The following is a 27,079-nucleotide window of genomic DNA, read 5'->3' on the forward strand; positions in this document are numbered from 1 at the left end:
CCTATGAAGAAAAGAACACCTTGCCTACTGTGAAGCATGGCGGGGGGTCAATCATGCTTTGGGGCTGTTTCTCTTCTGCAGGTACAGGGAAGCTTCAGCGTGTGCAAGGTACCATGAATTCTCTTCAGTACCAGGAGATATTGGATGACAATGTGATGCAGTCCGTCACAAACATGAGGCTTGGGAGACGTTGGACCTTTCAACAGGACAATGATCCCAAGCATACCTCCAAGTCCACCAGAGCATGGTTGCAGATTAAAGGCTGGAACATTTTGGAGTGGCCATCACAGTCACCAGACTTAAATCCGATTGAGAACCTCTGGTGGGACTTAAAGAAAGCAGTTGCAGTGCACAAGCCTAAGAATGTGACTGAACTGGAGGCTTTTGCCCATGACGAATGGGCGAAGATACCCACAGATCGCTGCAAGACACTTGTGTCAAGCTATGCTTCACGTTTAAAAGCTGTTATAACTGTAAAAGGATGTTGTACTAAGATTGAATGTCACTTGGGGTTGAATAAAACTGATAATGATGTGAGCACAGAAAAGACATTTGTGGTTATTTCATTATAAATGTTGTTATATTTGTCTGACCTACACGTGCCTCTTTGATTTAATTGTAAGCAGGATGACTGAATGATCAAAATCAATGTCAAACTGGCTAAAACAATCAATTTCAGTGGGGGTTGAACAATTTTGAATAGAACTGTATACATGTAATTAAATATCCCTTTTGGGTGTATTGAACCTTTGAGGGCGCAGTGAGATTTCAGCCCATTCATTTGAGTTTGCTAAAATCGCACTGGATCGCACCAAAAGTAGTGCATGCATGTCTTAAGCCAAGAGGTTTGGCATGGCATGCTGCTTTACAGTGGAAACTAAAATCTACAAATATTAACCTCTGCTTCAGCGATGTGAAATCCACAAGCAAGGAGGAGGAATCCCAGCACCATTATCTTCTCCCCAGCTTCTTTCAGTTGCAATGTCTTAGGCTAGTGATTGCGAACCTTGGCACCCCAGATGTTTTGGAACTACATTTCCCTTAATGCTCAACTACCCTGCAGAGTGCATGAGCATCATGTGAAATGTAGTTTTAAAACATTTGGGGTGCCAAGTTTGCCATCATTGCCTTAGGCCATCTTGATTGGCCAGTACAAGATGACGTTACTTACACTGGCACAGGGACGGCATGCCAGAGAGGTACACTGAGCTGTGCATTCAAGTAGGTCTTTACGATGGGGGGGGGGGGGGGGGGATGGGACAGACTTCCTGATCACGTGACTACTGTGACTGGCTGGCATAGTGGTCAAAAGATCAGAAGCCCATCCTGCCAAGAGCTATTTATGACAGAAAGCTCAGCTGCCTATGGATACACACAAGTGCGGTAGGGATCGACCGCTATCGGTTTTCCGTTGCCGATACCGATATTTTGGCCATTGTATATCGGTATCGGCCGATATTTTGAACATTTAAAGTTTTGCAAAATAAACACAATTTTCGACACAAATCTGTTACTGAACATGTTAATGTTTATTTATTAACATTTTTAACATTAAGGGCTCATTCTTCACACCTTAAGAGCCGGTTCACACGAATCCGACTCAAAGTCTCCCCGACTTTGATGTCGCCCGTGCAGCGCGACTTCATCGCGGCTTGCAAACGACTTCTTATAATAGAAGTCAATGCAAGTCGCTCCGACTTCGCCAAAACATAGTGCAGGAACATTTTTCTAAGTCGGAGCGACTTGCGCTCTTATTAGAACGGTTCCATTGTACAGCATTGGGAGCTACTCGTCAGGCGACCAAGTCACTGACAAGTCGGAGTAGTGTAAACCGGCTCTAACTGCATGAAAACTGATAGCAAAACCACACTTGCAGTTGCAGGGACATCAGTTTCACATCATCTGATTGTGAATGATGCATAAACTGCTGCAGTAGTGCACTCACCCACTGCAATAATTTTAAATCACTACTGCAGTGCAGTCAGTGCAAAACTGCTAGAATACTGCTGCAGTAGTGCACTCACTGCAATGATTTTAAATCACTAACTGCAGTCAGTGCAAATCTGCTAGAAAAAAAGCTAGACAGTGGGGAGTCAGTGGACTACTGCTGCAGTAGTACACTCACTCACTGCAATAATTTTAAATCACTACTGCAGTGACCGCACTGCAGTAGTGATTTAAAATTATTGCAGCAGTAGTCCACCGACTCCAATCCACTGGCTAGCTTTTTTACTAGCAGTTTTGCACTGACTGCAGAGCAGCGCAGTCAGTGCAAAACTGCTAGAAAAAAAGCTGGACAAAGGCTAGACAGTGGAATGGATTGGAGTGGAGTGGACACTAATACAATACTACTACACTTTCAATACTCCCAGTTAAGTAGAAAAATATTTTAGTGCAGAAAGCAGAACATTTTACAATATTGGCAATATCGGTAACCTCCGGGGCTTATACCGATATATTGGGGAAAGAACATATGGGCCCTCGATATATCGGCCTTGCCGATAATCAGTCGATCCCTAATGTGTGGTATGTGGACGTTACTGCGCACCTTTTTTGCTGCCACACGTAAGTGTTATGTGGGAGACATTAGGTTAAAGATGAGTGCAAACAGACAGGTAGGTTTGCTTTATTGCAGAAGAGACATATCATACTGTATCTCTTTTTGCAATAAAGAGTGTGCCTGCTCACCATTTTTGAATTAAGTTTCGCTTTCAGGCAATCCTTTCATTTTCATTCAAAAATGAATTATCAGAGATGTACTTTGTTAGCACAGTGCTCCACAATGCATGCCATGTTGGTTGCTACTGTAACAATACATTAGGATGCTACATAAATAGTGCCACAACGCACTCCAAAAGTGCACGTTAGGGCTTATTCATACCTGTGGCAACCCTTGCCATCCCTCCTAAATGCGATCCATGATAAATCACTTTTCAGAGACTTTTGACAGACGTGCGGGGGTGATGTCATCTTTTTACTGCCTTTTTACTGTAAATGTTTCACCACCGTGCTGCATTACACATGGCTGTAGGGGGGTTTGCGGCTCTATACACCTAAATGGGTCATATTTGGCTGCGTTACTGCCTGCTGAATGCGAGATGTTGCTTAATTTTTGTTCACAACTCTGAGTATCTGCATGCCCTTTTTAACCCCTGGCGCAACCACTTGCTTTTACCACCCACCAGAGCCTCCCCCCAGCCACCCATGTGAATAAGTCCATATTGTGAGTTGTGGTAAAATGATAAAACAAATAAATACTGTAAGAATTTTCACCAGCACACCTTCATATAAAAGTTATATGTCTTTTATTCAAACATCCAGAAAACAATATCAGCTACTTGTTGGACTGTAATAATGTCACTGTAGACCTTCCATAGATTTTGATTTCCGAATATGTATTACTGTATCTGTTCTATTTGCTAAATACTGTTGATATGGTAGATTACACATCAGATGCCTGGAGTCAACTTAGTAGTCGTGTAAAATCATTTTGTCACTAGCATCAGCAGCCATTTTGTTTTCCCTGGCTAAGTGGTTCTTGATATGCTTCATTATCTATCACTATAGCAGGTACTCTTGTGTTTTATTGTATTTTAAATATGTATCCCACAAGGGAAGTTTTTGGTTCATAATATATCTTCCATAGCTGCTTCCACTGATAGACATACATGAATTCAGTCTGTAAAAATCTTGGACAAGATATAAATTCTCCTAATTCCATAGAGGTGTATGTGTGTGGCATTTTAGCACATATTGCACAAAACAAAATGCAGCCTAAAAGGCCATACACACTATAAGATTTTCTGAAGACTTTTTCCTTCAGATTTACCTTTTCTATGTAGTGCAAGGGCCTGCCAGATTGCATACAAATTGAAAGTGTTTAGGTTTGACCTCATATTATATGGTTTTGGTAAGTCTAAAGGAAAATAGGAAAAGGCAGTGGCAGCTGTACATCCCTGCACATTATAGTAGCCTTATCTTTGGGTTTGTTCTTTTCCAGTGCTGGCATTTTCTCCTTTGCTTCTTCTGCATTAGTGTCTTCCTTGGCTATTGGGTGGCCAATTATGATGCATCTCCTACACACGCTTGCTGGAGTTCCATCATCCTGCTTCCAGATGCTGGAAGTGGGCTGAGGGTGTATACAAAGTAATAAATCTCTACCAAAGCAAGACATTTTTGGCAGAAGAAATGTACAGTACAAATCATTTTCTACCAAAAAGACTACTTACTGGCAATGTTTTTTCCACTTTAGGTAGAAGTAGCTACATGGAAGTATTACTTGATCCATGTTGATAACTATTCCTATTGGACCTATTTTTGCCGCATTATGTGTTTGTTGTTAATGAAGCAAATTTAAAGCAGATGCATCTCCTGTCTGTTTTTTGACACACATTGCTGATCTGCTAGCCACCCCCTCCTCTCCCAAACTGGAAGATCTCCAGGCCATTTTATGTCACCTAATGTTCATATATAAAATCAATGCACTGAGACAGAATCTCTCTGCACTGAGAAATTCTTCAAGAACTGACTTGCATAGCTGGGTTCTGAAATACCTAGGGACTAACTTATAAAAATGATAATGCTTTCCAATACACAACCTGATAAAACACAGCATCAATTGTTCTAGATACACTTGTACACAGTTTTTGAAGAAACTCGGCAGGTAAGCTGTTCTAAACATTTTGGAGAAGTAAACACAGATCTTCTGTGGATGTAGGCATCCTCAGACCCTTCTGAGCGAACAGAAGAAAAATATAAATCAAATCAATATTTGGTGTGACTACCCTTTGGCTTCAAACCAGCATCAATACTTCTAGGCACACTTGTACACAGTTTTTGTAGGAACTCGGCAGGTAGGTTGTTCCAAACATTTTGGAGAAGTAACCACAGATTTTCTGTGGATGTAGGCTTTCTCAGATCCTTTTGTCTCTTCATGTAATTCCAGACAGACTCAATGATGTTGAGATCAGGGCTCGATGCCTGTATTTCTCAGCTTTGAGGAAACCATTGACCCTGACTATACTACTATCCAATTATATTAGCAGAAATGTACCCCCAAACTTGCAAGGAACCTCCACCATGCTTCACTGTTGCCTGCAGACATTCATTATTGTACCGCTCTCCAGCCCTTTGGTGAAAAAAACTGTCTCCTGCTACAGCCAAATATTTCAAATTTTGACTCATCAATCCAGAACCCCTGCTGCCATTTTTCTGCACCTCAGTTCCTATGTTTTCATGCATAGTTGAGTCACTTAGCCTTGTTTTTGCATCAGAGGTATGGATTTTTGGCTTAAATTCCTCCATGCACACCACTTCTGGCCAGATTTCTTCAGACGGTAGATGGATGTACATGGGTCCCACTGGTTTCCACCAGTTCTGTGCTGATGGCACTGCTGGACATCTTTCCATGTCAAAGGGAAGTAAGCATGATGTGTTTTTTTTATCTGCTGCATTAAATTACCCTGTACTGTATATAGGGTCCCTTCAACATTGCCTGATCAATGGTGTCCTCAATGCTGAGAAACACAAGGAGATACTTATCCATCATGCCATACCATCAAAAGGGCATGTGATTGGCCCCAAATTTATTTTGCAGCAGGACAGTGACCCCAAACATGCAGCCAATGTAATTTAGAATTATCATTAGCATAAAGAAGGACAAGGAGTCCTGGAAGTGATGGTTTGACCCCCCAGTGAGCCCTGATCTCAACATCTTCGAGTCTGTCAGGGGTTATGTACATGAAGAGACAGAAGGATTTGAGGCAGCCTACATCCACAGAAGATCTGTGGTTACTACTCCAAAAACCAATAACCTACCTGCCGAGTTCCTACAAAAACTGTGTACAAGTGTACCTAGAAGTATTTATGCTGGTTGGAAGCCAAAGGGTAGTAACACCAAATATTGATTTGATTTATATTTTTCCTCTGTTCGCTCACTTTTCATTTTGTAAATTAATAAAAATAAACAATTAAAATACATATTTTAAAAGCCTTCTTACTTTACATCATTTCTTCACACCTGCCTAAAACTTTTGCACAGTACAGTACATATATGATGTACTTGTAATACCAAAGCTGTACTCAATAAAGATATACATGCTTGGAACAAATCTGATCTCATTTTCAGTTGAGAAAAACCTGTTGAGTGTGTCGGTGTTGCTTGTGTATTCCAACACACCCACTGATTACCATAATACATGTGCAATCTGAATTACATTTGTCAATCATCTTGTTACATAACAGAGATACCTTGGAGGAAAACTGGAACTACCAGCTAATCATACTTGTATTGAGGTACAAATTGCTTCTACTTGACTCATATGTCATTAAATCCAACTGATAGTTTTGTAAAAATCTTGACCAGGGGAGAAAAATTCAATCAAGAACAGTGAAGATGGAACAGAAAAATCCAGTTGCAGACATTACTACAATGAACAGACGGCCACTAACAAGGTACATTTCTAGTGCCAAATTTCAGTCAAAGACAAAGTGTGAAGGAAAACAGCTTCTGCTGTTCTTTCTCTTTAGAAAATCTATATTACAGTCGTGGCCAAACGTTTTGAGAATGACACAAATAATAATTTTCACAAAGTCTGCTGCCTCAGTTTTTATGATGGCAATTTGCATATACTCCAGAATGTTATGAAGAGTGATCCAATGAATTGCAATTAATTGCAAAGTCTTTCTTTGCCATAAAAATGAACTTAATCCCCCCCAAAAAAAACCCATTTCCACTGCATTTCAGCCCTGTCACAAAAGGACCTGCTGACATCATGTCAGTGATTCTCTCGTTAACACAAGTGTCAGTGTTGATGAGGATACGATTGGAAATCACTCTGTAATGCTGGGAACTTTAAAGGAGGGTGGTGCTTAAAATTATTGTTCTTCCTCTATTAACCATTAACCAAAAAGAGATTCACAGGTAAGGATATTGCTGCTACTAAGATTACACCTAAATCAACCATTTATGAGATCATCAATCAAGAACTTCAAGAAGAGAGGTTCAATTGTTGTGAATAAGGCTTCAAGGTGCCCAAGAAAGTCCACAAAGCACCAGGACTGTCTCCTACAGTTGATTCAGCTGTGGGATTGGGGCACCACTAGTGCAGAGCTTGCTCAGGAATGGCAACAGGCAGGTATGAGTGCATCTGCACACACAGTGAGGCGAAGACTTTTGGAGAATAGCCTGATGTCAAGAAGGGCAGCAAAGAAGCCACTTCTCTCCAGGAAAAGCATCAGGGATAGACTGATATTCTGCAAAAGGTACAGGGATTGGACTGCTAAGGACTGGGGTAGAGTCATTTTCTCTGATGTTTCCCCTTTCCGATTGTTTGGGGCATCTGAAAAAAAACTTGTCCGGAGAAGAAAAGGTGAATGCTATCATCAATCAGTCCTGTGTCATGCCAACAGTAAATCATCCTGAGACCATTCATGTGTGGGGTTACTTCTCAGCCAGGGGAGTGGGCTTACTCACAATTTTGCCTACGAACACAGCCATGAATAAAGAATGGTACAAAAACATCCTCCAAGAGCAACTTCTCCCAATCATTCAAGAACAGTTTGCTGAAGAACAATGCATTTTCCAGCATGATGGAGCACCTTGCCAAAAGGCAAAAGTGATAACTAAGTGGCTTGGGGAACAAAACTGCAAAATTTGGAGTCCATGGCCAGGAAACTCCCCAGACCTTATTCCCATTCAGAACTTGTGGTCAATAATCAAGAGGTGGGTGAAGAGAAAAAAAAAAAAACAATTTCTGACAAACTCCAAGCATTAAGAATGGACTGCCATCAGTCAGGATGTGGCTCAGAAGTTGATGGACAGCGTGCCAGAGCAAATTGAAAAGGTCTTGAAAAAGAAGAGTCAACACTGGAAATATTGACCCTTTGCATAAACTTGTACCATACCATAGTAACATCAGACAAAAAGATCTAAAAACACTGAAGCAGCAGACTTTGTGAAAATTAATATTTGTGTCATTCTAAAAACTTTTGGCCAGGGCTATATTAAATGTTTATTTGTAAAAAATATATACAGTATCTCACAAAAGTGAGCACACCGGTAACATTTTTGTAAATATTTTATTATAGCTTTTTACGTGACAACACTGAAGAAATGACACTTTGCTACAATGTAAAGTAGTGAGTGTACAGCTTATATAACAGTTTAAATTTGCTGTCCTCTCAAAATAACTCAACACACAGCCATTATTGTCTAAACTGCTGGCAACAAAAGTGAGTACACCACTAATAGAACATGTCTAAATTGGGCACAAAGTGTCAATATTTTGTGGGGCCACCATTATTTTCCAGCACTGCCTTAACCCTCTTTGGCATGGAGTTCACCAGAGCTTCACAGATTGCCACTGGAGTCCTCTTCCACTCCTCCAGGTCGACATCACGGAGCTGGTGGATTTTAGGTACCTTGCGCTCCTCCACCTTCCATTTGAGGATGCCCCACAGATGCTCAATAGGGTTTAGGTCTGGAGAAATACTTGGCCAGTCCATCACCTTTACCCTCAGCTTCTTTAGCAAGGCAGTGGTCGTCTAGGAGGTGTGTTTGGGGTCATTATTATGTTGGAATACTGCCCTGTGGCCCAGTCTCCAAAGGGGGGGATCATGCTCTGCTTCAGTATGTCACAGTACATGTTGGCATTCATGGTTCCCTCAATGAACTGTAGCTCCCCAGTGCTGGCAGCACACATGAAGCCCCAGACCATGACACTCCCATCACCATGCTTGACTGTATGCAAGGCACACTTGTCTTTGTACTCCTCACCTGGTTGCTGCCACACATGCTTGACACCACCTGAACCAAATAAGTTTATCTTGGTCTTATCAGACCACAGGACATGGTTCCGGTAATCCATGTCCTTAGTCTGAATGAATTCAGCAAACTGGCTTATAGTCTGAGCACTGGCTGACCCCCCACCCCTTAAATCTCTTCAGCAATGCTGGCAGTACTTGTCTATTTACCAAAGATAACCTCTGTATATGATGCTGAGCATGTGCACTCAACTTCTTTGGTCGACCATGGGGAGGCTTGTTCTGAGTGGAACCTTTCCTGTTAAACCGCTGTATGGTCTTGGCCACCGTGCTGCAGCTCAGTTTCAGGGTCTTGGCAATCTTTTTATAGCCTAGGCCATCTTTATGTAGAGCAACAATTCTTTTTTTCAGATCCTCAGAGAGTTCTTTGCCATAAGGTGCCATGTTGAACTTCCAGTGACCAGTATGAGAGAGTGAGAGCAATAACACCAAATTTAACACACCTGCTCCCCATTAATACCTGAGACCTTGTAACACTAATGAGTAACATGACACCAGGGAGGGGAAATGACTAACTGGGCCCAATTTTGACATTTTCACTTAGGGGTGTACTCACTTTTGTTGCCAGCGGTGTAGAAATCAATGACTGTACACTCACTAATGTACACTCCCTTCTTTACATTGTAGCAAAGTGTCATTTCTTCAGTGTTGTCACATGAAAAGATATACTAAAATATATATATATATATATATATATATATATATATATATATATATATATATATATATATATTTTTTTTTTTTTATGGCAGAAACCAACATCAGAATGTCTGGGAATAGAGCTAGAGTTTTCCATGGCACGGGCAAGGAGGGAATGGCTGAAAAAACAGCACAAAGCTCTGATTCATAAAGAAATGACAGTTCTGGAGCAAGATGGGTACACACAAGAGGTTAGTCAATCATTACAGAATCATGATATTACAGAAAATGATTAAGTGTAACTTCTGTTGTATAAAACATTGTAACCTTCAGAAATTAAAAAAAATTCAGTTTACCTTGATCCCATTCCCTACTGTATGCATGCACTGTTTGGAAGCAAATGGTATGTTTCAGTATACTTTTAAGCTTTCAAAATGTCAGTAAGTGGGCACCATCATATGTGTAATGTATATCAGAAATAAATATTATAAAAAGAATGGGTTTAGGTGGGTACGTTTTCTTTCTAGTGCTTTGATTTAAATTTATATTTTTTGCACCCCGATTTTGACTTCCCAGCACTTTTAGTTCCCCCAAAATACCAGTTAGGTCTCTAGCTAGTGCATTAGGTGCAACCTAATATTATTAGGGTCACTTATATTAGCCTCCTGCAATCTTCACAATAAATCTAAGACTGTTGGAGAAATGGACGATATCACTGAGCTGCTGTTCCTTCAATGCGAGGCTGAAGTTGGTCCTTGACTAAACGGTAGTGCTTAACTGCAATGAAGTAAATTAAGGTCAAAGGCATGTGATGCCTGATAGGCTGTACTGGACTAAGAGAATGGCAGAACAAAACTACATTTTTGTCAGGCACATCATATCTCATATATTTTATGTACATTTAGTCATTTCCCCACAGTTCTGCTTTAGTGTTATGCAAATTGCATATTACAAGCCTATTGTTAAAGATTATCTCTCTTCCATTGTTGTGCCAACACTGTCATCAGCTTAAGGCTAATATTAATCATTTTTGTAGAAACAAAAGACAGCTTTGTTATGGAGATATGCACAGCTTCGGGAATTTAGTACACTAGCTCAGCATGATGCATCTGTGAACAAGATGCCTGTAAAGATTTCACTGACGTTACATTCGAGGAGCAGCAGAATCTGGAATTTATAGCACATTTTAACCATTGTTAAAACATGTTCAGGAGAGAAAATAAAATACCAGTTTACCACTGCGTAGAAAAAGCCCTACAGACGCTCAGACTATGGCAATTTTGGTCATTGTGTGACTGCATTGCTGTGTGGGCCCACTGCAGCCTTACCTACACACACTGAGCATTAAATGGAGGGTACACAACACAGAACTAGACAGAAAACTGCAGTTTTGTTTTGCTCAGATGTTCATTGAGGAAGGCTAATTGTGGCTTCAATGCATTTAAACATTTCTGTTTGGAGAAAAAAAGATAATGGTATTGGGGTCATATATTTTTTTATGTTCACATTTTTAAAGGAAACTTGTCATAACAGAAAAATGTCTGTCATTGCTGATGGTTGAACACAATTACAATCCCAGTTAACACAGGGCTGTCATTAAAAGGCTCATGCATGAATCTAAATTCCTTCTTTAGATCCATATAGCGTTTTTTTTCTAAATCTGAACACAGATCTATGATAGCCATGTACAGTACACAACAGTGTTTAGAAGCATATTCTAGTACTGCATACAAATCTGTAAAAAAAAATGTCAGTCTCATGTTCCAGGGTGTCTATTCTGGAATCACGTAAGCACATGCATTTAACACGTGTTAACAACATGTGCATTCTTGTGGCTAGAATAAGTGATACTTTTAGCCACTAGAATGAATGTTGTGTTTGTATAAACATGCATACTTTACTTATTTTTACATGCATTTTTTATACTGGAACTTTCTGCCAGCTTTTTGAAGCAAGGTTCAGCGTTAACAGGTGACATTTTAATTACATTTGTGTACACGAGGTCAAAAGCGGTTGTAAACTGCTAACATATGTTAGCATATTCCTCCCATTAAACATCTACTCGGCCACGGACGGCGCTTTGGATTGGACATCACCACCTCCCTCCCCCCAGAGGATGTTTTAAAGATCTGATGATGTTACACAGCCTGACTTTCACTTATGTCTTGTGAGTTACCACACACATTGCTTCTTATGTATTATTAAACTGTCTACACTTAGAGCGCTTCTCCTTTTTGTTTTGTTTTTTTGGTTGTAAACTGCTGGGTGCCTTTTTTTTTTGCTGACCTGCGAGGTAAAGCCATAATGTGCTAGTATGCATCGCATACTAAAAAAGCAGCATTCCAGCGATGTGCCCTCATCGCAGGAGGCCACTTCCATCTTCACCCGTCTTCCTTCTGGGTTCACAGACTCTGGCTGACTGGCCAAAGCTGCTGCAACGTCACTTCCATGCATGCGTACAGGAGCTACCGTTTACAGCACAGGATTCTGAAGGAAAGGCCTAGGGGGCTGTTCCTTCAGAGTGCATGCGCCAATGACGTCGTTGGCTGCATATATACGAAAATTGGATTTTTGACTTACCGTAAAATCAATTTCTCTGATGTTCATTGACGGACACAGCTCCTCATCTTCTTGACAATGTGGGTTATGCTGTCCCCTACGGGAGTAGGACACTAGGCAGGAAAGAACTTGACTACGCATATGGGGCAGTCCCAGGGTGTATACTCCCTCTCTCTGCTTTGTTACAAGCAGTGTCAGAAGAATAAACCCAAGCTCCATAGAGGGGTGGGTGCCGTGTCCATCAATGAACATCAGAGAAATGGATTTTACAGTAAGTCAAAAATTCCATTTTCTCTTTCGTTCATTGATGGACACAGCTGCTCAGGGGTGGGACTGGGAACAGCAAGAAAAAAAATACTTCCAAGGGACTAAACATAAATGTGAATGAAGAAAAAGGTGCGCAAACCAATAACTTAAGTGTAAAAGCAGCACTGTGAAAAATTAGAAATGCATAAAAAAAATGTACCATATAAATCATATGTTACAAAGGTGCGCTAATATAAAACAAAAGAACACCTACCATTCATCAGTTGGTTTTCCTTTTATTTGAGAACACTCTCTTTTGGATGTAAAGACTTTTCAGTTGTTGATCTCAACTGTTTTCATATTATGGACAGTTTTTGTTCTTTTGTTTTATATTAGCGCACCTTTGTAACATATGATTTATATGGTACATTTTTTTTGTGGACGGAACCAGAGCAGACTTCTGAAGATTCAGAATCCAACCGAATCTCTAGAACAGTCGAAGACTCTGCTCGTAAAAGCAGATCGTCCAGATACCCCAGTACCACTATCCCCCGCTGACGCAGCAATGCTAGCACTGGGGCCAATACTTTTGTGAAGACCCGAGGAGCGGAGGCGAGACCAAAGGGTAACCCCACAAACTGATAATGCTCCTCCCCCACGGCAGAGTGGAGAAAGCGCTGATGGTTGACATATTGGGATGTTTAGGTAGAAAAAATTGCTAGGGTAAGAGATCCCAGCAAGAAACTAGGTCCTTACTCCTAACTAGGCAGAAACTATAGCAGAGAGTGGAAGTATACACCCAGGGACTGCCCCATAGGCGTAGTCAAGTTCTTTCCTGCCTAGTGTCCTACTCAGAGATGTATAGTAACTAAGTAGAACTACTTCACTACTGTACTTAAGTACCGAAAGGCGGTATCTGTACTTTCCTGGAGTACAATTTATTTTCTCCTACTTCCACTTTTACTTCACTACATTTTTTCGATGATTTCAATACTTCTACTCCGATATTTTTTTTTTTGTGCTGCATAGTTACTCATTACAATTATAAAAATGACCACTGCCAGAACAGTAGATGGCAGGTTTCATGAAGTTCAAAAAAATGTGTATAATGTCATGTGTAAATCAGCGCATACGAAAATAAATGCTACTGTATGTATAAATAAAATAGTCTACATATCTGCTGTTAAGGGGAAAGAGAACCTCCCAACCAAGGAGAGTCACAAGCGTACATAGACCTTTTTTCTGGTAAGAGGCTGATTTAGATTTTTTCACTGGAAGTTGAGAGCACAGGTTTTGCAGTTTTGTTTCACTGGAAGAGACAATTTGGATATTATTTTGCACTTACCTACGTCCGCCGGGTAAGGGGGTAATCCACAAGGTGGTGGGAGTCTGCACCTATTATTTGGAATAACACCTGTTTAATTCCTGCACCTTTGAAAATATATTCATCTTGTTTTGTCACATATATATGGTATTATGGCATTATGAAATTATATATATATATATATATGGACTTTTTATTGACTTTGATTTCATACACTATTTCTTTATTTCATTATTGGAATATATTGTTGTATATCACATTGGTTTATACATGATTTTGGAGGGAAAAAAACATGCAGGGAAGAGAAGGCGCGATGCTTTAAAGGGGAAAGGGAGGGACATACTTTATCTGTTTTTGTTAACAAAAATTTACAGCCAAAGGAATTGTGACCGTCCTTTAGGTTAATCATTTGAAATAATAAAAAACAATATGATGTTCAAACTTTTGACTTCTTTCTTTAATAACTACATAACACAGTACTTGTACTTTTACTTTCAGTACTTGAGTAGCAATTTTTTTTAAAAACTACTGGTACTTTTACTTTCAGTACTTGAGTAGCAAAATTAAAAAAAAACTACTTGCAATACTTAAGTACAAAAAATGTTGAATACTTTAGTACTTCTACTCAAGTCACTTTTTGATAGAGCACTTCCACTTCTACTCAAGTCACTTTTTGATCGAACACTTGTACTTTTACTCAAGTATGGGTTTTGAGTACTTCATACAAGTGTGGTCCTACTTCTGTTGGGGGCAGCAAAACCCACGTAGTCAAGGAGATGTGTCCGTCAATGAATGAAAGAGAAATATGTCCTAAACGGTACACATTTAGAAGATATTTACAGTACCTATAGGTACAAGTCAGTGTTTGAAGTTTACAACCACTTTAAGGTATAAAACATGTATTTTTGGGTGGGCCTATCTCTTTTAGTATAGCAAGTTGATTGAAGAGGAGCTTCACAGAGTTTAGCAGCAATTACTCGGGAGAGAAATGTATACTAGCTTACCTCCCTGTTGATTTACTTAGGCCTCTTTCACACGGGCACCTCTGTGGGACGCTATCCGCTTGCTCAGCGGAGGATCGCTCCGTTAATCCCTGCTGAGCAGGCGGATGACAGGTCTGTCTCTGAAAACTGTACAGAGCGAAGACTAGCAAAGCTCTCCCCTATATGGGGAGATCAGGTGAAAACAGACCGCCTGTCCATTTTCATCCGATATGATCTGCAAGACTGATGGAAAATAGGACCACCATCCATCTGGATTTTTGGACAGGATCTGATCAGATAGCGGCGGGTATCAGCACTACTGACATCCACCAATCCTTAGGGGTGAATGGTGGGTCCGATCAAGTCTACTTAAAAAACTGACAGGCGGACCGGATCAGACAGCCCATGTGAAAGGGCCAATAAAGTGGAGAGTGCAAAATCTGATACAGTTGTGGATGGTAGCCAATCAGTGTCTAACTTCAGCTTGTTCAATTAAAGGATAAGTTCACATTTGGGAACATATTACATGTTCCACCCATTTTTATGGTGGAACATGTACCATGTTCCCAATGCTGCAGCCACTGCCCGATGCCCCCCTCTCCTTGTGGCAGCAGTATGGGGAGAAGTTCCCCCTGAACTAGCTGTCATTTTTTAAAATCGGCGTGGCCATGCACAGTTTTAGATATGAATGAACTATATGATCCAACATCCTTTGCGGTTGTCAGCTTGTAGTTTTCAATTAACTAACATGTCGCTGTGGTAGTTCATTGATTTTTCCTGTCAGATTTTATCTGCCTGCCTGTATGGCCACACAGATACACTGACAGATCTGATGCAGACCTGCATGACACCAGCGATCTGCTGATTGCTGATGCAATGCTTTACAGGCTCCAAAATAAATAAATAATAAATTCACATTTTTGTACCTGCTAAAAAATGTGCATTTATTCTTTTTTTCTAAAAGGTGAACTTATCCTTTAAGCTTTGCCAAAAAAAAAACTGGAAGCTGGTTTTTATGCAGAGCTGCACCAGGTTTTGTACTCCCCAGTTTTATAAAATCAACCCCACAGTGACCTATTGTTCTGCTCTACATTTCGTGGATATTAATATAATTTGCCACAATTGTATTAACAGTGATCTGTAAATTTCACAAATGTACTATTTATTGAAGATATTGCGTGTTAATTGACACTATACTTTTTGTTGGGTTTTATCCAGAGTGCGCAGGTAGAGGGTATTTACTCTATTTTTAATTTTGTGAATTAAATTAGACAGCTCCATAGACTTGTACAATAGTGATTTCTTTAATTCACCAATAGCATTGGGATCAGAATCAGCACAAGGAATTAGCAGCATAGAGTTTGCACGCACCCCTGCACTTTCCAGTATCTTAACATCAGTGCCTGCAGACATCCCCCATATGCATTGTGACCGTACAGTGCCTTTTCCAGCCCACTGTTATTTACTCTCTTCTCTGCACTTTTCTTAAAGCGGAGTTCCACCCTAAAATTAAACTTACCTCCATCTTCATGCCCGGGGTCACCTGAAAAACAAATGGATAATAGCAATTTTTTTTTTTACTTACCTGGTTTAGAAGAAACTACTTCCTCTTCCTCCCCTCGGCGGCCACGGCGATTCGTCACTTCCTGGCTTGCAATGAATCCTAGCTGTGTATTTTAAAGCATTAATATATTACTTTAAATTGCACTGTATGTACATACTGTATATATTATATATATATATATATATATATATACACATAATTTTTTAAATATATTTTTACTTTTATTTCTATTATTGATTTGAGTAATTATATTATGCATTGATAAGAGGGTAAAAGCTGTATTTTGTATGAGATTTTGTCAATATTCTACTAGTATATTTACAAAGCTAGTCTTGGTTAGGGGGCAATACAGAGGTTGTGTGCATAATATAGTAGGTTTATCTACTTTAACATTCATGTATGTTATTATTTCTATCAGAGCTGGACACCTGAGCTGGAACTGCAGCAACTGAAAAGCGAGAAGACGGTGTTGGTTTTACAGATGGAGGCTCTAAGGAGAGAAAGAAATGAAGCTGAAAAAGATCTGGAATTACTCTGTCAGTTTTATAAGGATGAAGCACATGCTCAAAAGCAGCATATCTTGGAGGTATGAGGTACATGCTCTTACCGAATGGATACAGGTGATCATTCATCTGAGGAACATTGTTTGACCAAGAGGTCAATAACAAAACAGTCAGTCTATAACCTAGATATAAGAATGCAATCAATTTAATGTTAAAATGTAATTAACACTAAGGCCTCATGCACACTGGACGTTTTTACAGCTGCTGTTTTTGGCATCAGACGTTTTTTTCTGCAGCCAGTAAACTCCCCAGCATGTTATCTTATGTGTCCATGCACACATAGGCTGTTAGCAGCAGTTTTTGACAGGGGCGTTTTCTGGCTGTAAAAAAACCCCAAAAACTATTGGGTTTTGAGTGGCGTTTTCAGCTGTAAAAACACTCCAACGTCAATAAACGCTGATAAATGCCAAAAAACGCTGCTTTTTTCTATTGCTTTTTTTAAGCCTGGGTTTTGTTTTGAGGTGTCATTCATGGAACATAGCCTGGATTCACACTGGTGCATGCTGAACACCGCATGTGATTTGCACAAAAATGCACCGCATTCCTGTGCACATCACATGTGATGTCTGTGCAATGCAATTTGAGCCAATATACAGCTGCAAGAAAAAGTATGTGAACCCTTTGGAATGATATGGATTTCTGCACAAATTGGTCATAAAATGTGATCTGATCATCATCATCTAAGTCACAACAATAGACAATCACAGTCTGCTTAAACGAATAACACACAAAGAATGAAATGTTGCCATGTTTTAATTGAACACACCATGTAAACATTCACAATGCAGGTGGAAAAAGTATGTGAACCCTTAGATTTAATAACTGGTTGAACCTCCTTTGGCAGCAATAACTTCAACCAATTGTTTCATGTAGTTGCAGATGAGACGTGCACAACGGTCAGGAGTAATTCTTGACCATTTCCTCTTTAATGTTTCTAATTTTCTCCCTTTTTGTCTACTAAATATACAGATGTAAGTATTTTATTATACAGTGCCTTGAAAAAGTATTCATACCCCTAGAAATGTTCCATATTTTGTCATGTTACAACCAAAAATGTAAATGTATTTTATTGGGATTTTTTGATAGACCAACACAAAGTGGCACAAAATTATGAAGTGGAAGGAAAATGATAAATGGTTTTCAACATTTTTTACAAATAAATATCTGAAAATTGCAGTTTAGAATATTTTACGATATAGATAAAAGAATGTAGTGAATACTGGTTAAAGGCTGCCTTAATCTGTTCAGTTGTTTGTTGAAATGAAAGCTAAATAAAAAGGTTGACATGGCAAAAAAATCGAATGTGTATGACCACAACAAGACCTACAGAAAATACATTGACAGTTGGAATTTTGCTCATTATGTTACTCCGATTCTTGTGTGACCAGATATTTCATGCTTATCGGGGAATGTTGGAAGAACAGATGGATACCCAGGAACACCGTTATCGAAAACTTCTAGAGGAAACAATTCAGGATGCAATTCAGCTGTCAGCCCGCAACCAGGAAATGGAAGCAGAGATCAAGCAGCTACAGGATGGTAAATACATGGACACATATCTATTGCATTACATTGTTAGGTTTTGTCGTACTGAAGAGTTGTTGTTGCATGTGAAATACTGATGGAACTACAGTTGGAGAAGGTATACAGCTCCTTTTAGCTTGCTGCCACCTCACTCGCTCATTACCCTCTGAACATTGGTGGATATATACAGGTGCATCTCAAAAAATTAGAATATCATAAAAAAGTGAATTTAAGTAATTCAATTCAAAAAGTGAAACTCATAGATTATATAGATTAATTACACACAGAGTGATATATGTCAAGCATTTTTCTTTCTTTTAATGTTGATGATTGTGGCTTACAGCTAGTGAAAACCAAAAATTCAGTATCTCAGAGAATTAGAATTTTGTGAAAAATGTTTAATATTGTAGACTCATGGTGTCACACTCTAACTAGCTCAAACCACCTGTAAAGGCCTTTAAATGGTCTCCCAGTCTGGTTCAGGAGGTTACACAATCACGGGGAAGACTGCTGACTTGACAGTGTCCAGAAGACAGTCATTGACACCATCCACAAGGAGGGTAAGTCACAAAAGGTCATTGCTAAAGAAGCTGGCTGTTCAGAGTGCTGTATCCAAGCACATTAATGGAAGTTGAGTGGAAGGAAAAAGTGTGGTAGAAAAAGGTGCACAAGCAACAGGGATAACCACAGCCTTCAGAGGATTGTTAAGCAAAGGCCATTGAAGAATTTGGGGGTGATCCACATGAAGTGGACTATGGCTACTGTTAGTTCTTCAAGAGCCACCACACACAGATGTATTCAGGACATGGGCTACAACTGTCACATTCCTTGTGACAAGCTACTCCTGAACCGGAGACATCAGAAGCATCTTACCTGGGCGAAGAAGAAAAAGGACTGGACTGTTGCTCAGTGGTCCAATTTGCATTGTATTTGGAAATTAAGGTCCCAGAGTCTGGAGGAAGGGTAGAGAGGCACAGAATCCAAGTTGCATGAGGTCCAGTGTGAAGTTTCCACAGTCAGTGATGATTTGGGGAGCCATGTAATCTGCTGGAGTTGGTCCACTGTGTTTTATTAAGTGCAAAGTCAGCGCAGCACTGTACCAGGAAATTCTAGAGCACTAGAATTCCCTCTGCTGACCAGCTTGATGAAGATGCGGATTTCATTTTCCCACAGGACTTGGCACCTGCCCACACTGCCAAAACAAATACCTACCTGGTTATCATGGTATCACTGTGCTTGATTGGGCAGCAAACTCACCCGACCTAAACCTCATTTGGAATCTGTGGGGTACTGTTAAGAGGAAGATGAGAGACACCAGACCCAACAATGCAGATGAGCTGAAGGTTGCTAGCAAAGCAACCTGGGCTTTGATAACACCTCAGCAGTGCGACAGGCTGATCGCCTCAATGCCACACCGCATTGATGCAGTAATTCATGCAAAAGGAGCCCCGACCAAGTATTGAGTGCATACTATACTGTACATGGACAGACTTTTCAGTAAGCCAACATTTCTGTATTAAAAATCCTTTTTTTAATTGGTCTTATGTAATATTCTAATTTTCTCAAATACTGAATTTGGGGTTTTTACTAGCTGTAAGCCATAATCATCAAAATTAAAAGAAAGAAATGCTTAATATATCACTCTGTGTGCAATGAATCTATATAATATAAACATTTTAACTTTTTGAATTAAAATTCAAAAAAATTTCCGCGCTAGTGTGATAAGTGAGATAATGATAAATGTCAGCAGCCAACACAAAATCAACCAACAATGACTCAAATTAATAATAAAACGTAAAAGTGTAGCGCTAAAAGTAAAAAATGATAAATAGTGTCCAAATGAATAAACAGCTGATAATCACAATACTGTGTATATGAGAAAAAAGGAAAACAATAGTATCCAAATGAATGAGTCCCATAGAAAACTGGTGTGAAGTCAAATCAATCCGCATGCACAATAATCCAAGGGGGGATTCTTCCCGTGACACCAAGGGTATGTGGAAGAAAGGAACACCTCTGTGATGGGATAATAAAAGCAGCTTACCAGATTTCCATGGCTGCTCAAATTAATGAGTCAGCCTCTCCCAGCTCTTAATCAAGACCACTGAAGATCTGATATTACGTGGATGCTTATTCAGTACAGATGGACCACCTCTCAAGATGTGTAAAGGGATCAATACAGGATAAAATTTACTCAAAATTTTCCAACAGTCATAAATGAATATGTAGGGAAAAAGAAAACGAAGCCCATAGCGTGATCCCGTTTAAAAATACAATCTTATTTATTTAAAATGGTACTCACAATGTGGCATGAATAAAAGGCAAATCAATTGGTATTCCAAGGGATGGAGGTGCGGCGTCCCGCAGGTTATCCCAGGCAATAAGATAATAAAGGCCGGCGAAAGTTGCAAGGGGCGTGTGGACGTTGCGTCTGGAGTCGCCAACGTTTCGTCTCAATAGACTTCGTCTGGGCGTCACTGAATAAGCATCCACGTAATATCAGATCTTCAGTGGTCTTGATTAAGAGCTGGGAGAGGCTGACTCATTAAGTTGAGCAGCCATGGAAATCTGGTAAGCTGCTTTTATTATCCCATCACAGAGGTGTTCCTTTCTTCCACATACCCTTGGTGTCACGGGAAGAATCCCCCCTTGGATTATTGTGCATGCGGATTGATTTGACTTCACACCAGTTTTCTATGGGACTCATTCATTTGGACACTATTGTTTTCCTTTTTTCTCATATACACAGTATTGTGATTATCAGCTGTTTATTCATTTGGACACTATTTATCATTTTTTACTTTTAGCGCTACACTTTTACGTTTTATTATTAACTTTTTGAATTGAATTACTGAAATAAATAAACTTTATTGCACTTTTTCTCTTATATTAGAAGATTTTTAGAAGCTTGTACACTTATTGCTATTGATATTTTGATATATTTATTTTTTTGTTTTATAAAAATTGCTCACCATGATAATGTTTTAGGTAACTTTTACATCTATAAGTATTGGTTATAGTACCACAATGTTTTAGGTAACTTTCACATTGTGTACACCTTTATTATACAGCCGGCTTTTTACATATGGTTTTTACATTTGGTGTTCATAGGGTTGACATCTTTTGAATGGCATAGCGCAGTTTTTCAACCTAAAATAAACTTTATGCCATTCTAGTTTTTTGAGATGCACTTATCTGTTGCACTGAAATTACTCACTTGTTTCCTTTACTGCTATCTCTTTTTAGTTCTGCTGCACAGATCTGTATAGATACATATACTATTTACCTATTCATCATCATTATTTTGCTAAAAGCCCAATTTATAATACTAAAAATGACATTAGTTATGTTGTCTGTATCAAAAATTAAGTTATTTTTGTTAAATTGGAACTTTGTGAAAAAGTAAAAAATGCATAAATGATCTTTGTATCTAGCATTACCGAAGCATAACTGAAGATAACACTTTCTAATCAGTTACAGCAACATTTTTTTTCTTTTGGAAGAGTCTTAACGTGGAACTTTAGTCAGAATATTAAGTCCTGGTAGATCACTTCTGACTGGCCCCTTTTGAAGGTATAGCTACAGTGGGGAGAATAATTATTTGACTCCATGCAGATTTTGTAAGTTTACCCACTTAAAAGGAAATAATGGGTCTATAATTTTTTTTATCATAGGTGTATTTTAAATGATAGAGACAGAATATCAACCACAAATCCACATGATACAAATGTTTTAAAATGAGTTGCAGTTCAGTGAGTACAATAAGTATTTTATCCCCTACCAACCAACAATAATTCTGGCTCCCAGACTGGCTACAGTATGTGCTCATGTGGTACACAGATAAGTCCTGTCAATTTAAGAAAGTGCTCCTAACAATAACTCATTATGTGTATGAAAGACACCTGTCCACAGAATCTTTCTTCTAGTCATACCTCACCATCATGGGCAAGACCAAAAAGCTGTCAAAAGACCTCAGGGACAAGATTGTACACCTGCACAAGGCTGGAATGGGCTACAAGACCATCAGCGAAAAGCTTAGTGGGAAGGAGACAACTGTTGGAGTGATTATTCGCAGATAAAAGAAATACAAAATAGCCATTAGCCATCAATCGCCCTTGGTCTGGAACTCCATGCAAGATTTTGCCTCATGGGGTAAAGATGATCATGAGAAAAGTGTGGGGCCGGCTTTGCCACATTGAGAAAATCTTGGATGAGAACCTTCTTCCCTCAGCCAGAACACTGAAAATAGGTTGTGGATGGGTCTTCCAGCATGGAAATTACCTAAAATATACCGCCAAAGCAACAAAGGAGTGGCTCAAGAAGAAGCACATTAAAGTCAGAGTGGCTTAGCCAGTTTCCAGACCTTAATCCTATAGAAACTTTATGGAGGGAGCTGAAACTTTGAGATGCCAGGCAACAGCAAAGAAACCTTAGGGATTTAGAGATCTGTAAAGAGGAGTGAACCAAAATCCCTCCTGAAAAGTGTGTAAACTGGTAACCAACTACAAGAAACATCTTACCTCTGTGCTTGCCAACCAGGGTTTCTCCACCAAGTACTAAGTCATGTTTTCCTTGGGGGGGGGGGGTCAAATACTTATTTTACTCACTAAACTGCAACTCAATTTTTCACATGTGTATCATGTTTTTTTCTGGATTTTTGGTTGATATTCTGTCTCTATTATTTAAAATACACCTATGATAAAACTGATAGACCCTTCATTTCTCTGTAAGTGGGCAAACTAACAAAATCTGCAGGGGACCAAATAATTATTTTCCCCACTGTTTGTAAAGCATTAAAAATAAGTGCCTATACTGGTTAACATCCACCCTGCTCTGCACATGTCTTGTTACCCTCTATTTTCAGCATTGTGCCTAAAAGGTCATTCTGCTGACAGCCCTGCTGCTGAGGGAAAGGGAAAAAGCATTAGGAATCAAAGAATGTGCAGAGGAAACACAGATTAGGGAGTGAGAACAGATAAGCAGTAGAGGTGACAAGACAAACTTTGCTGCCAGGCGGACACCAAAGAGTTAAAAACATGCAAGGATAGTGTTAACTTATCTCCCTGATATTCTCTCCTATCTCCCTCAGCAGTACAGAACTATGAGGCTGATCTTTGTAAAACATCTGTCAGCCTTCCCCTGAGCCAAGAAAAAATCATGGCTAGAAATGCACACAATTTAATTACAGAAAATGACATTTTTTGTGACCAAGGAGAGGGGGAGAGTTTTCAGTAAGGAAGTGACTGCCCTGGGCTTCAACAAAATGGTGGCCTTCAGCAGAGAAAACCGTCCTCTGCTTAACACAAATCACAATTGTAAAATGTGTATCCCTTTTCGACTTTACTCCTTTTCCCATTATGTTAAAGCGAAACTTTGCTGCATCTGAGCACCACAAACCAAAAACACTCTTGAATCAATTTTTAATACTCAACGCAAACTCACCCATCCATATATGCCCCCGTGCTTTTATTTTGCTGAGAAATTGCATTGGAAAACACCCCCTAGCATTTCTGCCCGTGACCATCTTGAGTAAGTGCAGAAGATTTATGTAGTATTTACTTCCTGGAATTCAGCTGCCTTTAGCTTAGATATGGAGTCAGGAGGGTGTGCTTAGCTATGAAAACCTCTTCTCTCCTGAAGACTCCTGGGATGTATGACATCATTTGCCTAGGCATCAAAACCAGGAAGTAACTGAAGAATTGTAAAAAAAAAAAGTTTAAAACAAGTAAATATGATATACTTTCCTATCTATTTACTAATGCTAGCAGCATAAGGATTGGGTACTCTTTGCAAAGTGAAGCTTTACCTCATTTACTAAGCTCTGTAGAGTGCAACTGCCCTTTGCAAAGTGCAGTTTATTTGCCTTTAGTAAGTCAACCCCATTGTCATTTTAAGGGACAAAACAGCAATACATTTTTATCACTTCTTTGTCTTACTGCTTGCAAATGTGTATTAGTAGCTTGAATAGTGTTTTTAAAATGGCTTTCTTTCTCAACTTCTCATAACCTCTGATTTCAGCCATCACAGAGATTAGAACAAAAGACCCAAAGAAGTAAGAGAAGATGAAAATCTAAAACTCCAAGTGTTTCAGGTGTATAATTTCAATATATTAAATTAAGTCTATTTAAATAATAATTAGACTGTCTTTCAATATACAGCCACTTTAATTTGAACACATTCTCATTGGGGCTTTAGCTAAAGAGTGAGCCCTGTTGCTGTAAATCAATACATAAAAGCATGCAGCGTGGTAAGGGGGTTTGGTTGTGCATTATTCTGGGAAGCTGCCTAATGTAAGTATCTCTTTACTTTGCAATTTTGTTGGTGCCAGATGTAAAGGTTGAATGCAACATCTTGGAAACTATTGACCGCCTGATATTTCCACCCATAACGGTGGTTGCTACAAAAAAAAAAAAAATAAAAATCCAGTCGGCAGAAGTTCTGTGGAGGTAAGAGGAGAATGAGGCGATGAGGTGTTTAAGTGGACAAGAAGTCCACTACTGTACTTGAATATACAATCAAATATTTAGAACAGAAATGTGGAGAAGGATATCTGTGGATGCACAACACATTGAACTTTGAAGAGGATGGGTCACAGTGGCAGAAGATCATGTTGAAATATACACCTACCAGCTATGAAGAGGGAAATGAGACTCCAGTAGCCAAAGTATCACCAAAGCCAGATGGCTGAAGATTGGGCAAATGTTCATATTCATGTTAAAATTGAACTAAAACCACTGAATCACCTTCTTTCCCTCTGTAGCACTGATAAATTGATTGGCCAGGTCTCCTATCCCCAAAGCATGGTCAGAATCTACACTGTATTGACAGCATATACAGCCAGGGCTACTATTAGAAATCATGGTGGCCCCGTTCAGACCAACCCCCCCCCCCCCCCCCCCCAATGAAAATATCAAATTATATTTTCTCTAAGAAAATTTACGGACAGTTTGTAAAATCTGTAATTTTTACATCTGTCTGTGAATGTCTGTTGCAGACGTGCAGACTGCATGACTGTAGGACACTCATGGACAGATGTAAAAATCACAGATTTTCCAAGCAGTCTGGGAATTTACTTCCGGTTGGCAACCCTGGCAGGCAGCCTATGTTATGCTATGAAAACAACCGCAGGTCCTAAAATTTGACAGGCGTGTGGGTGCAGGTATATGGCCCTGAACTGCAAACAGAAGAATCAGTGCTACTACCCATATCTACCCATATAACATGCTGATAATAGAGCTCCTGGGTGCTAGATCTGTTTGGCAGAGTAGATAATGTAGACATATGACCTGCACACCAGTTGTTGCTCTTAAGAAATCTTCATTTTATTCAGAAACCAGTGTACAAACGCAGATAAAATCAGTTGATGCGTTTCAGCCTATAATGCCCTAGTTATGAATAAGGTCTTATAGGCTGAAATGCGTCAACTGATTTTTAGTCTATAAGGCATTAACCACTTGCCGACTGCCGCACGACTATATACTGCGGCAGTCAGCCTCTCCTGGGCAAAGTGACATATGGGTATGTCACTCGCCCACGAGCCTGTAGGGGGCACGCTCCCGCCCCCGCTTGTTCACTGACATCCCCGACCGTGTGACCGGCAGCTCCGATTTCCGCCGGCCACTCGCGATCTCCCTCAGGAGAGAGAGAAAGACAGACGGCTGATGTAAACACAGCCATCTGTCATTCTCCCTTAGATCATCACAGAGGCTATGCGATCCTATGTAGGTTCGTATGTCTTGGTGATGATCTAACAAGCAACGCCCCCTGACAGTTAGAATCACACCCCTAGGGACACACTTAACCCCTTGATCACCAATAAAGTTAACCCCTTCCCTGCCAGTGTCATTTTTACAGTAACAGTGCATATTTATAGCACTGATTACTGTAGTAATATCACTGGTACCCCCAAAAGTGTCAAAAATGTCAGTCAAGGGTCCGATCTGTCTGCCGCAATCCCGAAAAAAAAAAAATGACAAATCTTTCCCGTAGTTAGCAAACGTAATAACGTTTACGCAAACCAATCAAAATACGCTTATTGCGATTTTTTTTACCAAAAATATGTAGCAGAAAACAAATTGGCCTGAAATGTTAATGAAAATTTTTACATTTTGTTTTTGAGAATTTCATATAAAGAAATGTGAAAAATATTGTTATTTTTTTTTAAATTGACGCTCTTTTTTTGTTTATAGCGCAAAAATCGCACAGGTGATCAAATACCACCCAAAGAAAGCTCTGTTTGTGGGGAAAAAAGGACGTTTATTTAATTTGGGTACAGTGTCACACGACTTTTGTCCGTTACAGTCACGCAGTGCCAAATCGCAAAATAGGGTCTGGTCTTTGAGCAGCCAAATCCTCCGGGGCTTAAGTGGTTAAGACTAAGGTCTTATAGGCTGAAACGCATCAACTGATTTTCAGCCTATAAGGCATTAGTTAAGACTAAAGCCTTATAGGCTGAAACACGTCAACTAATTTTATCTGGGTTTGTACACTGTGGTTTCTGAATAAAATGAAGATTTCTTAAGAGCAACAACCGGTGTGCGGATCATCTTTCTAAATATGGCCCTGAACACAGAAAGTGTACATTCAGGGGCCACTCACATACACCTGCACACCTGTCAAATTAGGACCTGTGGCTATGTTTGAACATCTGCTACTTCCCCTTAGATTAACAGGTGGCTCCAGTCGCATGAACAATTCACTCATTTACATTGCCAAAGTACCTGTATAAATTAGTGCTTATGGCTCATTTACATGTGAGGTTGGGGTAGGCAAAACCCAACAGTTGAGCTGTGCTTTTATTGCCCACCAACCGCTTCTCCCTTTAGCAACAGAGGTAGTGGATAGGGGTGTACAC

General features: G+C 39.7%; 1 protein-coding gene across 1 annotated transcript in view; it reads left to right on the plus strand.

Moving 5' to 3' along the window:
- Positions 1-24,316, plus strand: part of LOC309552107 (kinesin-like protein KIF13A) — a 116,379-nt gene extending 92,063 nt beyond the window's left edge. Inside the window, exons 12-16 of the mRNA XM_082252888.1 lie at positions 6,365-6,453; positions 9,576-9,713; positions 16,557-16,724; positions 18,090-18,240; positions 24,244-24,316. Coding sequence (XP_082109014.1) covers positions 6,365-6,453; positions 9,576-9,713; positions 16,557-16,724; positions 18,090-18,240; positions 24,244-24,281 — 584 coding nt within the window. The 3' untranslated portion in view covers positions 24,282-24,316. The remainder of the gene's footprint in view (positions 1-6,364; positions 6,454-9,575; positions 9,714-16,556; positions 16,725-18,089; positions 18,241-24,243) is intronic.
- The last annotated feature ends 2,763 nt before the right edge of the window (positions 24,317-27,079 follow it).

Source organism: Pelophylax lessonae (genome assembly GCF_965119305.1).
Source record: "Pelophylax lessonae genome assembly, chromosome: 4".
Taxonomy (NCBI): Eukaryota; Metazoa; Chordata; class Amphibia; order Anura; family Ranidae; genus Pelophylax; species Pelophylax lessonae.